We start from the raw sequence: 15,040 nt of genomic DNA on the forward strand, positions 1-15,040 counted from the left end.
ATTAACTAGGGGAATTCGAAAAATGCGGGAAAACCGAAATTTATAAACGGCGCGACTTCAACGGAATTTTATGGTATTTACACTCACAGTCACAGGTTAAAACCTGAAAAACACCTGAAATCGACCTAAATCGTATTACTTCGGTACAAATTCCATCATCCAATTTCCCATCACGAGTATGAGATTCTCATCCTTAACTTGATGAGAATTCCCTGCGATTTTGTCGTACGTAAGAGAGAAACGATTCTAAATTAATCCACCGAAATTAAACGACGAATTATCAGAATCAATCACTGCCGTTTAATTAACAATCATTTCACTATTTTCCTACAATAGCCAAACGAAGTATAAATACTATGAAATATTTCCCTCGACGTGACCTAATTATTCTTTCACACGAAAATCTCAGAAAGAAAGCAGCCACAATCACGCTTCCCCCTGCGACTCCTGATAATCCCGATAAAAATCCTAATGAAAATCCTCAAATTGACTGGAGCGAAAAAATATTGACACGTGTTAAACCGAGGCCTCGGACGGGTCGACGTGAAAAGGCTCATAGAAAATGAATTAATCCAAACAATGGAGCTTCGAAAATCGATTACTGGACAATGGATTTGAAAAAAAAAAAATCAGCCGAGAGTGGAAAATGGTAACAAAGGTAATGGAGGATGAAAAATAAGGGAAAATATTTCCTCAGGTGTCTCATACTCTCTGGATATACACCAAGACGCCTGATAAATCACACAAAATCCACTGGCAAAGGCGTCGAATTGACGCCCCATCCACGTATTCAGTTTCCTCTGTTTTCTCCTATTCTCCTTCACACGATATTTCATCTTTGTTGGGCGTTAATTTTCTACTCCCTCCCTTTGGATTTATCTACCTAGAGGATTTTACCTTTGCGCTTGAGTACGCAAAGGGAGAAACGAGGCGTTATCAACCAGTGACGAACAGCACCGTTCAAATCCCAGGAATGAGCGATATCTTCAAATAAATATCCAAAATAAAATATCAATATATCTCAATGAGTAAATTCTACACAATGAATTCATTGAAAAAATTGCTTACAATAAATTACTTGTGCGTAAAAAAAAATTGTAATCGGAATATTTTTGAAAACTTTTGAAAAATTTCTGGAAAACTTTTTAGAAAATTTTTCTTTTGAAACAAAAAAAAAGGGAAATTAAACAATTGTATTTTTGAGAGATGTTTTGAAAAATTTTTCATCCCCCTCCCCCCTTCCCCAAACAACTGTCTCAATTACCCTCCAAATATCGCCTACGGGTCTCCAGTCAGACCTCCAAACCCCCAATTCCTCATCCAGGTCAACTCCAAGATCTCTCTTCCTGTATCATTTCCCACCCTCATCAGCATTCCCACCCGATAACCCCGACAAACCCTATTCCATCACTCGCGAAACAAATATCCGCCACCAATCACCATCACGGAAAAATCCCCGACATTATCCCAAAAACTCTAAACACCGGATCTCCCCGCACCCCTGGGAACTTTGATCCGGTGAAAAGAAGAGCAACAAAAAATTACTGCTCTCCTACGGAGATAAATATTTATCATAATTTATCCTGATGTTTTGTAATCGCGAGGGGCGAGGAATTTTAAAATGTAGTGGACAATTATCCTCTCAAATTTGAAGATTTGTTTAGAATTTTTTTACTGTAAACAATAATATAACAATTGGATTGGATTGGATTGGATTGGAATAATTGAAATGATCAGAGACAGAATGATAAATCAATAATTTAAAGATTGTAACGACATACTTAAATTGATTTCCGTTTCAGAGTCACATGGAAATGGCCCATCATTCGTCCGTCCCGTTGGCAATCAAACAGCGGCAATTGGTCGTGAAGCAGTGTTCTCCTGTTACGTGCGAAATATCGGAAAATACAAGGTGAGGTGTTTCATGGTTTTCATCATTTGTCGGTAAAATGAGAAATAAGTGTTGTACAACAGCAATGGGATACAACCTAGAATCCATTATTCGTGTCCCGAGGCTCCTCACGACATTGATACGACAAGAAAGACTCGGAGAAAAACAAACTCTCACCTTCATTCCCTTTCTAACACCAATTCCCTTCACCTCCAGGTGCTTCTCCGTGTCCACGATTGCCATCGGTTCCGGCACTTCCTCCTCATCTGGGTTATATCCACTTGCAATTTCTGTCCTCCCTTTCTTCCAATTTCTGTTGTTTTAGATTTTACCGGAAAAACCGCAACATTTTCGTCTACAACTGGAGAATCTCTCGCCCCTTTCAATGAAAATTCACTTCTCCGTTGGGGGAAAAAAAATAACTAGGATAGCTGGAAAAATACTCGAGGTTTTCACGATGTAGAAATAATACTGTACCGTTTTTAGACGGGAAATGGTTGGAAGCGGACCGAGGGCTTTGAGATTGTTATTAATTAATAATTTATATACAGGTGTAATGATTTTAGTTCATTAGATGTTCGTTGGCAATGGGGAATAATTTATTTAATCGTAATTCGGCGGTAAATTTACCATGAAAATTTCTCTCGGTGTACGTCGCGATGTGCATTCTTTAAATTGTACGCATGGGATTCAATTTGAAAATAAATTCGGAACGAGTTGATGAGCTTCAGACAGCTGGAATCATGTCGGGTAGAGGCATATGTCACATTTTTCCAATCAATCAACATGACGGATGAAAATAAAAATTCGAATGAAAAATACAGTGCATCAAAGCTTGACATTATTTCAACACTTCCGCGGAATTCCTACCACTCTTTCACTTGTTATTAAATATAAAATCAAATCCTAATTGAAATGTGAATAATTACAGAATAATTTTTTCATAGATTCATGCGACCATTACCTGGGTAAATAAAAATTGTTATCGGAATATTTTTTCCAAATTTTAAAAAAATTTCTGGAAAACTTTTCGGAAGATTTCTCATTTGAAACAAAAAAAAAATCGGGAGACAAAACAATTTTATTTCTGGGAAATGTTTTGAAAAATTTTTCAAAAATTTGTTCCGGAAAATTTTTTTTATAATTTTCTAGAAATTTTTGCGAATATAATTTTTAAAAAATTATACTGTAGTTTTTAAATATTCTGAACAAATACGCCATTTAAATAATGAAAAAAAAATTCCTACTTAAATTTTTGAAAATTAAAAAAAAATATTCCGATTACAATTTTTTTTTTACCCGGGTAATTCCGATCGGTAACGAGGATTAAAATAAAAATAAAAATTGGAGTAATCTGCGGAATCTCCACCTGATCGTAAAAATCCACATCAGCTGAATTTTTAATTACCAAAGGCTGGAATAATTCCTCTTTTTCGTAATCTCGTGAAATTAAAATAATCAGCTTTCCGGAAAAACCACAACCCCATCACTCCGACCTCTTATCAGTATTAACTCATCACCCCGTTAATCACCCGAATCCTCCAACCCAATTTCCTCATCACAAAAACATTGAAAATTAAACGGAGGGAACAGAAACTCCTGTAAACACGTACCCGAGGGTGGTGGAACATCATGCTCTCTCGCATAATAAATTCTCTCGTCTCCGTGGGGATTTCTCGAAACTTCCGAGCTAAGGAAAATAATACAATACTGACAACTTGTCGGATAACTTTACCGCATAATTGCTATCGCCTATTTGCAATCGAATTGCGTGCAGCTGAGGCTCATACCCCGAATTTGGAATTGTTGGATTGCGAAATTGAGAGCGGAGAGACGCGGTAAATTGGATTAATTGTAGATTATTGGCAAGTGATGAGTTTGTCGTGTGGGGAATGTTGTACACTCAGAGTAATTTCCATGGTGAATTTAACTGTAAGAGAATTGCCAATAAATTCATTATAGTTTGGGTGACACAAGGATACAAACCATTTAATTATCAATTACTGTTGAAAAATCCGTCATTTCAGCTAATTGACATTTTTTTATTTATCTACATTTTTTATTTTATCCCGCTAACCGTCCATTCATTAATTAACCTACTGGCCTGCGGACGTTTGTTTAAATATTAAAAAATTCGTTGATTAATCGCTAATTTTTGTGTGATTTTTTTTTTTTTTTGGGGTCGGTATAGTTTAATATAAGTTTGATATTATGTGTAGGTGTTTCTGGGGCTGGATAATGTATGTGCAACATTGTAAAACGGGAGAAAGATAGATTGATACTGAGAATAAAGTGGGATGGGATTGGGGGATTGTGGGATGATGGGGGATGCCTTTATGTTGACCTATATCACTTCGGTTTTTCTCCTCCAACCAATCATCGTCGCATCAGTCTCAATGGAAAACGATGGAAAGCACTGGGAAATACTGAAAATACCGCACGTCTCCCTGAATTTTATGCCCACCGGAAAAAAAAATGTTGGTGAAAGTTTTACGATCCTCGGTTTTTTAATTAAAAATTAAAAATAATAAAAGCCGGCTTACGCTGGGAAAACAGTTAATTAAAATTGGAGGAGAGTTTGTTTTTTTTTTTATGGAATAATATTAAACGAGTGGTTTGTGGATTAGGCAGGTGAGGGATTTTTTAACGGGATTTTCTGAGGATCGCCGCTTTTATGGCGAAAATATTGTCGGGGAAAAAATTATATTGAGGCGGGGAGTTCTGAAATTTTCTATTAGAAATTTTTTCGGGTCAATGGAGGAAGAAGTATTGGAAAATATTTACCGGTATTCAACGACAGGTGGACTACATTCTTCGAGAAATTATTACCATTAATTTTATTTAGTAATATTATAAAAAACACTATTTTTCAATTTGACTTAATAATAATATTATCAACGGATGTTACAAAAAAAAAATAATTAGTTCTCTGACAGAAATGAATTCAATTCAACATTCAGTTCTAGTTTTGTAACAAATCTTTTAATTTAATCAATTGTTGTTTCAGTATGGGATTTTTAAAATACCAATGTACTGATTGTTTATGTTGTTGTTGTTGATGTTGAAGGTGGGATGGCTGAGGGCATCGGACCAGACAGTACTCTCATTGAGTACACGAATAGTAACTCACAATACACGTATATCAGTGACTTACGAGACCGGCGGTTGCTCGAGCACGTCAGATATTCCCATGGGTATTCACGGCGTGACCGGTACCAATCAGGTCACCGACGAGGGAGTCAACTGCATGTGGAAGTTGCACATACGACAGCTCAAAGAGAGCGACAGAGATTGCTACATGTGCCAAATCAATACAGATCCCATGAAATCGGAGCTCGGATGTTTGTCCATTCTTGGTAAGAACTTTTTCCTCTCCCTTTTCCCCCCATTTCCCCCCCATTTCCCCCATTTTTCTTTTTCCACTATTCCACATTTCTGAGATATTTCTTCAATTCCTCTTTATACATTTCACTCAAACGAATTTTAAATCAATTTCAATAACCGACATTATGGGATCTTTCATAAATTATCATTTTTAAATTATTGAACTCCAGAAATATAACAGCCGAAAATATATAAACAAAATACATATTATAAACAATTGATGTGATAATCCTTTGATTCGTGATTAGTTACTCCTCCCGATTTTAATGAATGCAAATAAATCCCGAGTAATTACAGACTAACACGACATTACCACTGATTTCCGGTTGAAATTAGGATAAGGAAAATGGCGACGCACGGAGAGTACTCGAATATTATATACGTGAATTGGAACAATTGTCCACTTTATATATGACATATTGGAGTACGTGATTCTTGAGTGTGCATACATTTATATGCATATATGCACAGAGCATAGAGTCTATGTATTTGCTGAACGAGGGAGAACTGGAGATTTGCCGAGAAGAGTCGAAGCCAATCAATGCAACTCGCATATTCGCTTTCCACAGTGGTGTGTGCTCATACTTGCATTTCTATACATGAACCAGAGGGTCAAATATATTGGAATTTCGAGTGCATCGGGAGTAACCACTGTGCATATATGACGGGACTAAATCTCCCAGTCTGACTAGCTCAATCAGGCGGAATCTGTCAATGTTTTATGTCTCATTTTTATTTTTACCTTTTTTTTTTCCGGAGTTCCTTGGCAGTCGGGACTGAAAAAATGCCGATGAGAAATCAATCGACTTAATACTCCATCTCTGAGGGGTCCTCAATATTTCAATTGACCGCGAAATCACTTCTTCAACTCTACGAGATTTTCCCATTAATCTCGTTACGTCTATTTTTTTTTTCTCGACTGTAAAAAATTTCTGCACTCGCAGGACTCGATCCACAATATTTACACTATTTTTCGCTTCGAAGCACTCGAAACTCAACGAAATTCGGGAATTTTCAGTTAAATTAACGAAAACGAGTTAAAAAATTTTGAAACCTGAATTTTCACGATTATTTTTTTCCCGCACTGAGAGAAAATAATTATTCAATTGAAAGATGAATTTGCCGAGTTGAAAAAAATGTTCGTAAATATTTGCGTTTGACAAGTGGATTTTATTTTAGCTGTAATTTCCTCAGCAAGAAGAATTTTTTCAGTATAAATTAAATTCATCTCATGAGGACTGCCGTACACTAATTAAAATAAATAATTCCAGTAAAATGAAAATTCAGGGTTATTGTTGCAATTCGGATTGTCCAAGTGGAGAAACGAGCGGATGAATTTCAACAGGGGATAGTGTGTAGCCAAATGATATAGTCACTGAGTGTCTATTTACACGTGAGGACTCGGATCACTGAATGATTGAAGCCAAAGGACATTTATCGACAGTGGGATTCCATTAGTATCGCATGAGATAGGATCAATAAGACTATAGTTAGCTCACAGAGGAAATTAGATCGGGCTTTCTACCCAATTCCGAGCGACCAAACATGAAATCTACTTTGGACTGCTCGACTGAGTACAGTAACACCGGAAGTAACAATTTCAATGAGATAATGATAGGGTAATTAATCGACGATCGTTTTATTTCCATTCCCTGAAGTCATTCTCATTCAATTAAAAAAATAAAAACCAATAATTCTCCCATTTTTGCCAGCGGATCTCCCAATAAATAATTACTCCAGCTTCATTTAGCCCCATCAGACATTTTTCATCTCATAAATTATTGAGTTAATTTTTATTTATATTTATTTTTATTTTTTGATGCAGATGCGACCGAATGATCTTAAATATTAATCGTAAATATTAAAAAGCCAAGTGTTTTTATCCTGAAAGGGATACTAATGCTTTTGTAAAGTGTCAAGAAGAGGCAATCCAAATATTTAATCTCTCTCTGTTTACAGTGCCGCCCGATATTGTTTATGGGGACGAGACCAGCAAGGATTTGTCGGTATCGGAGGGTGAAAATGTCACACTCAATTGTCAAGCAACGGGTATACCAAAGCCCCGAGTATCCTGGAGGCGAGAGGATGGGCAACACATTCTCATCAGGAATTCGACCTCGTTCTCAAGTTCCTACAGTTCGTATTCATTGTCTATGTACGAATTTCTCACCCCCTCCACGAATGATTCCCCAGGTCTCAAATCCCTGACTTTCAAACCACCATTTTACTCATCCTCTTTCCATCTCCTGCATTAACCCCCACACTCTCACCAGCTATTTCTCCCAGTTAAAGTCCCTCGAACCAAAGTCTCCCCAGCCAACCCTCAACGCCGGGGACTTGTAATTTTCGGTTTCCACCGTCGAATCAAATCCCACCGACGGGATCAACGTTTTACGAGTTATTCCGATGTCTCGCATACGTATCCCTATATGTTGCCCTGAGCCTCGTAACACCTAAACTCCATTCCCATCCTCTCTCTGTCTCCTTTACACCGGCAAAATACTCGACAGTGGTTACAGCCAAATGGACCATCACCTGGAGCACAATTTTCTGGTGCATCTACGTAACCGACATTATCACACTGCCTTTTATACACACTGTCGTGCATACATTTTCACACGGCATCCTTTTTCCAACGGGCAAATTCAACGGTCGTGTAAAATCGGAATGGTTATTCGATTCTCTGGGTGAGAACACGACGCATCAATCGTCAGCGTTCGTTACCCCGGAGGGATGGGTAATATTTACGGTTTTGCAGGAGATGGAAAATTCAGAGTGAATATCTAGCTTTTTTATTTGCCAAGAAAATTTATATATTTTATAATATTTACACTAGGATTGTGGCAAAACGGTAATAATGGCCAAAGTATATGAAGATTTTATGGAAAATGACATTCTCACTATATGAGCGCTCACCGATGGCGTTAAAATTTAATACGAATCAATCTCGGCGGCCATTGTCACATTTTACAACCTCTGAATTTTCGTCGGCTGAACTTATGAGAAGCAAAAATTCAAGGGTGCTATGAGAAGGGATGGGACCCAGAATTATGGATGCTCCAGTGAAGTCAGCGAAATTTCCGATTCTGCAAGGCAGCTGACAGCTCTTTTTCATCCACCGGCTCTCCGTTGAAATGACAAAACTGATTTTAAACCGTAAAATCCTCAATTCCCCGTATCTCACACGTTCCATATTCCTTGCATAAAGTATTCTCGTCCAAAGAAAAGGCCAAGGGAATACTGATATTCAGTAAATAAACCACTCGATGAACCCCAGCTAATCAAATTTTCTATTACTCTCAATTATGCGGTTATCTTGAAATCAGTGATTCCGGGAGGAGAGCCATCCGAGGACTTTCTTATTCCAATCCATTTCTCCCGTCATCGAGAACTCTCGAAGAGGTATCAGCCCCGTAAAAATACCCGCAAGCATCTCGCAAATGTGATTAAAATCCCAGAACCCCTCGTGATTGATCAATTTCAAGGCAAACATGATGTACCCTAAAAAATTCAATTGACTCGTCTCTGAAAACTTCAAAAGACCGCACATTAATTCCGTAAAAGGATATCCCAAATGTGATTAAAAATCGGAATGGCAATCTTCACTTGATATTCGCGCACTCGATAATTTTCGCATGTCTGAAAGGAGTGAAAACCCGCTTGTTGTCAGACTTGTAAGAAAATAAAAACGAGGGATATTTCTCTTTTCACGTACACCACCTGCCAGCATTCACGTCAATTTGAGAATAATTTTATTTCACAGAGACAAAAGATTTATCCCACAATAGATCGGTCCTACCATTTTCTTTTAACAGAAATATTCTCACCAAAATGGCTCTGAGGTTTTTCCTAGTTCAGAATTTATCACTCAATTTAATTCATGATTTTCCGATGCAGAGTTGTAAATAATCCTTTTATTATTAGAAGCCTTTCGAAGTGCGCATTAACTATTTCGTCCTGTGAATAATTGAACAGGATGCCGTGTGTCAGGAACATCTTCTTCAATCAATTTGAGTTAAGATTGGAATGGGACCCCTCAATACTGTAAATTAGACCAGGTTGACAGAAAGAACATTAGAAAAACTTAAAATTATTGGAACTTCAATGAATTAAGTAAATTAAAAATTGCGGAAATCACTGACTGACGTTAAAATTTTTTACATGAACTTAAGACTTGAAAATTGAAAAAATTCGTTGTTTAAAATTTAACGGGTAATTTTTCAACAGTGTAGCAAGGAATTATTAGTTTTCTCTGGTCAGATTCGGGACGGTACGCGAAGAATGTCGAAGAAATGGAGGGAATAAAAATAAAGGAGTTGGCAAGAGCAATTATAGTCCCAGGAATGTGCAGCAAGGAATTTCCGGAAGGGGAAAGCAATTCAATGGGACTCTTTTTAAACGTAAACAACTATTTACTCTCTTAATCCGCGGTATTTACCTCGTCTTTGTGCCTCTGAAAACATATTTCTCATCAAAACGAATAAATTAATTTTATTCTGGAGAAAATTCAAAAGTTGAAAACACGAGTTCCGGGAGGAGATGGATTTCAATGTCCCTGAAGGCGATTTTTCAGTAGAAAATTGCGCGAATAAACCAACCGCCCCACTAGTTTCGATGAATGCGGGGAAGAAATGTTCTGAACATCAGAAACTCCTTTAATCATTTTCTCGGTAGTGAACGAACTCAAAAGAACTCTCAATGACCCCGTGAAATTGCGAATTCCCTTTTCCCCCAAGGGTCTAATGACCCTCTTACTATTCCCGATCCGCAGAACCAGTCAGTGGGAATTGATTCTCAATTTCTTCAAAGAGTTCGATGTGCTGGAGAATAATTTCACCGAATGTCAGAACCTCGGGAATAATAATGAGGTTTCCAAGTGAAACTAGTTTATCGATTTCTCGAGAATCTTCCGGTGATGATGACGAAGGAAGAACAATTCAAACGAACGTATTCACTCGCTAAAATTTTACTCGCCATTTTTTACCCCTCGATTCCAGAAATTCTCATCAACTACCCCCGAATTGTCAGGTCTAAACCAAATAATTCAAAAAATTAATTAATTAAAGAAAACGTACAACAAATGGTAAATCACTGAAATAATTCACACCTCTAAAATTTCATTTCCCAAGACTTCTGCTCCCCGAAAAATCCCCCCAAAAAAAAAGGTAGCACACATAAAAACCCCCGACATCTGCTCCTAAAATTGGCATTCACCCCGTCCCTGGGAGAAACCCTTGAAAGCCCCATAATTTTCTCGCGACCCATTGAAACTCGAATTTCGTCGACCGAAGTAAAAAAACGCGGGGATAAAAAAACGTAGACGATAGCTTCTGGTGGTCGTCGGACAAACGGATTGAATCGAGGGCCGAAACGGTTTAGCAGTACTCGAGGAGAAATTTTCAAATAGGTTTTAGGTTGCAGGGGGTGGTTTTAATAGGTGTACAGGGGTGTTGGCGGTTTCTCGAGGGACGATATCGGCGTGATTATTCTCACTGTGAGAAGAGATCCAGTGGGTGGATGGGGTTGAAGGGGGAGGACGGGGGATGAGGGGGGAATGAAAGGGGGATAAAAGAGGGGGGGTGGAATACCGCACCCTGGCACCTTCGTGCCATGCATGCCCGATGAGTCAGCGAGTACGACGTCGGCACACCGCGGTCGTGCTTCTTTTTACGCGTCTCCTTTTATTCCCCTGGCTTTTTTATTTCCCTGGGTATATATTTTTTTTTTTCGTCTTGTTTCACTTTAACTCACCCTTTTTCCTCTCCGCAGAGCTCACCGGGATGTACCCGCGGGTTCAAAGATTGAAAAAAAGAGACGAGGTGACCGAGTTCGCACTCTCGCGAACTGTCGCGGATTTGATTATTTAAAAGGGTCGATTTTCTCGGCTGATTTTTCACGATGGGAAGGGAATATTTTTTGGATTTATTTTGATGATTTATTTGGAGAGGGACTCGGAAGCTTTCGTGGAAGTATTTGGAAGGGATTTAATTTTTTTTTTTTGGTAGTGATTGAAGTAGGAGAATTATCATGGGGTGTGGGTTGACTCGAATCAATTTCAATCTGGTGAAAAATTTATTATTTTGGGAGATAAGATTATTGTGGAATTGAATTGAATTAAAACATGTCTCGGTTTTTTTTCGGGCAGGTCTGACAGCAAGCGGGTTTTTACTCCTTTCGGACATGCGAAAATTATTGAGTGCGCGAATATCAAGTGAAGATTGCCATTCCGATTTTTAATCACATTTGGGATATCCTTTTACGGAATTAATGCGTGGTCTTTTGAAGTTTTCAGAGACGAGTCAATTGATTTTTTTAGGGTACATCATGTTTGCCTTGAAATTGATCAATCACGAGGGGTTCTGGGATTTTAATCACATTTACGAGATGCTTGCGGGTATTTTTACGGGGCTGATACCTCTTCGAGGGTTCTCGATGACGGGAGAAATGGATTGGAATAAGAAAGTCCTCGGATGCCTCTCCTCCCGGAATCACTGATTTCAAGATAACCATACAATTGAGAGGAATAGCATATTTGATCAGTTACGTTTTACCACATCGAGTGGTTTACTCAACGACTACCAGTATTCCTTTGAGGCATACTTTTTCCCAGTGACAACCTTCAATCCAAGAAAAATATAAAATCACTTTAGTCATCTCGAAGAGAAAATTTTCCCTTACGGAATAATAAATTCCACCGACATGATTTTCTCTTATAAATCCGTAAATAATCGTTTTCCGCAATATCATTTACCAGGTGTATCTTCTGATTGGTAAAATGGTAAAAGGCCTAGCAGTATCTTCTAGTACTAGATCTCCTTTTCAGGGGTTTCGTTCTATATGCCGGCCTCAACTTCCGGCCAAACTCGAAAACTTGGCGATCGTGTATGTACACGTGACTAAGAGAGACAGGTGGATAAAATAGAGTAAGAGAATGAAGAGACAGATGGAGTGAGTTGAAAGTGTACTATGTTGAAGTAGTTTGGTGAGAGATTCGGACCCCTTTCCTCCGTCGGCCTATAAGGAGCTTCCGCTTTACGAAAACTTCTCAAAGGAGAAACTGGTTACTTCTGCCCACCCCTATTCCCTCCATTCGTTATATCTTAGCCTTTGTACATAAATTCCAACGTCTACCGTCGTTTCACTTTCAGCGGGGATCATACAGAAGCATAATCAACGGACTAGACGCGCGTGCTTGCTCTTTATCGAGTTTACGTGAAACCGCTTCTTCCAGATCCAGTTAGTTATCTTTTGTTTCCAATTTACTCGGTTTATTCGGTTCACGGCAATGAATTTCATGAGTAGTTGCTGCTGTTGTCAGGGGGCTAAAACAAGAATGCCTTTAGTACCCCAGAAATTACAGCATACGGAGATAAATATTTAAAAAAATTGCAGAATAATTCGCGTAACGGGAAATAAAAATTTTTTCTGCCGACAATTCAACGAATTATGCGATATCTATCCCAGGATTATTTTTTAACTATATTTATATTTTTCAACTAACAATTTTTCCCTCGCAATATTGCATGGCAATTTTTTTAGAGCCCCCGATTATTAGTAATTATTAGTATTAGTCAGTAAATTGTTTTTAAAATCTTTTTCTTGTTAATTCTTGAACTTGAGGATTTTCTATTTGAATTTTGGGCGGTTGTGTGAATCCATAAAAATGAAGGAAAAATTGGTGAAAATCAGAAATCTTTTGCTGGATGATTGCATGGTTACAGAAATGGACGAAAATCCGTTGCTATTTGCCATTCATCTTGTCTCCCCTTTGCCTGATTCCAACCAGTTAGATTTCCTTACTTCTTGTCTTTGGCGGGTGCTGAGGGATGGAGAAAGGTCCATTCGTTAGAGTAATACAAAACTTGGCTTTTCCGTGTTTGAGTTGATTTCCGGAATATTTCTGTCTTGATGAGAAAACGGAGGAGCGAGGATTTCTTTTATGGTTTTTATACCTGGCCTTTCAATGCACTCATTTAGATGTATTTAGAGATTTTCTGAATGTCTTCGTTAGTGGATTTCAAAATGGCGGTGTTAATTCATCGGTTTTACTCGCCCCTCCCAAAAAATCTATTTACGTCTCGCAACTACATTTGCGAGGGAATGTTTTTTTTTCTCAGGGCTTTACGATGAATTTTTTGAAATTATCATCATGCGAGGTGGTGCGTTTGACTTTGTGATCGATGGCCTGTTTCTTGTTTGTTCTCTCATTTCTGATGAATCGCTGAACTCCGAGCGTTGTTCTTTCACTTGTGTATTCTATGAGTGCACCAGGGTAACGCCGCAGCATTTTTATTCCTGTTGACTCTACTCTCGCGTTTTTATCTCCCGCTGATTTTGAAAATCATTTCTAAAACCACGGAGGATGCCAAATCTTGTGGTTCTCGGAAGAACAATTTTTTTATTTTTGACGGAGTCATGGATTCGAGTGAAATTCAAAAAATTATATTTGTCAAATGACATTTCCGTGCCAATTTTTTTATTCCCTGGAAACTGCGACAGTAATTCTTCCGAGAGTGACGTAAAGTCAAATTTAAATATTGCGAAAAAAGTTGTCGTGGAATTTTCGTATGTTTTTATCGTCTGGACAGTAAAAATCAATAGCGAGTCGTCATAAAAATTGATTTTGAGAAATGACAAGAAAAAAATCAATACTAATCATGAATAATTCACATGGAAGAGAAAAACTGGTGCAAAATGAATCCATTCATGCCGACAACCGACATATTTATTATTTGAACCTCACCGCGATCTCCCTAAACCCATCATAAAGAATTAAATTACCCAAGACGAATGATACTGTCCGACGAAATTTATGCTCGAGTCACTGTAAAAATCCTCCAACACTCGCCATCAATCTTGTCCAATGTTTTTTCTCCTCCCCTTATTTAAGTTGCCAAAAAAAAAAGGAGAGAGGAATAAAAAAAGGGGCTCTTTCCTTATCTCCATCGATCTCTTGCACCTCCAGACACTCAGATATGTGGATAAAGCCGGGTTAACAAATAAAAATAAGAAAATTCGTAGAGGAATGAGGTGAGGCTGGAAGTGTAAGGAAAGATAACGAGAAAACAGTCCATGGGGAAGAGGAGTTTTCTAACTCGTTACGGTCTAACGCTCGACGTACACTGCACAAAAGTAACACCACAAGAAGGTAAAACTCGTTTCAGAAATACATTCAAACAATCGGTTATTCTCTTAAATCCCCAAATGCAAAACAACATATCTTGTTTCCGTATTCTTGTGCATTCCAATGAGAATTTTTTTTTTTTAAGCTCACCCCCCCCGTGGCAATTTATTTTCTCTCAGTTCCCTCTTCAAATCCATTTATGGGGAGAAGAGAGAAAATACAATTGAATAAATACAGATGTACCTTTTATTTTCTCTGTTGTTTCAACTACTTTCTGTTACCTCCTACCTCTAGCTACACAATCGACTCGAGTCGTTTGTAAACTCCATGAGTAAACTCGATCCAAACTGCGTTTAACTCGATACTCTGATTGTCTCCTTTATCTCCCAAGATTCACCCTTTTCCCCAGAAATGCGAGACAAATCGATCGTTAAATGTATTTACGGAATTACCGAATTGAGAAATTTAAGTGGTCGAGTGACGATTAAAATTGTTTTATAGATCTGATGATTGCATGTAGAGATAAAAATCGTGGTGCGCCTCCAAAAAATTTTCCAGTGTCAAATGAAAAATGGAATTATCCCTTTCCTTGAGTCACAAATCAGTGGAATTGCCTGAGATCATCAGTTGAATAAATTAAT

General features: G+C 38.0%; 1 protein-coding gene across 1 annotated transcript in view; it reads left to right on the forward strand.

Annotated features, from left to right (window-relative positions):
* DIP-gamma (Dpr-interacting protein gamma) overlaps positions 1 to 15,040 on the forward strand; it is a 32,639-nt gene that overhangs the window by 13,959 nt on the left and 3,640 nt on the right. The window contains exons 2-4 of the mRNA XM_011311418.1: positions 1,803 to 1,912; positions 4,959 to 5,247; positions 7,235 to 7,411. Coding sequence (XP_011309720.1) covers positions 1,803 to 1,912; positions 4,959 to 5,247; positions 7,235 to 7,411 — 576 coding nt within the window. The remainder of the gene's footprint in view (positions 1 to 1,802; positions 1,913 to 4,958; positions 5,248 to 7,234; positions 7,412 to 15,040) is intronic.

Source organism: Fopius arisanus, unplaced genomic scaffold (assembly GCF_000806365.1).
Source record: "Fopius arisanus strain USDA-PBARC FA_bdor unplaced genomic scaffold, ASM80636v1 scaffold00088, whole genome shotgun sequence".
NCBI lineage: Eukaryota > Metazoa > Arthropoda > Insecta > Hymenoptera > Braconidae > Fopius > Fopius arisanus.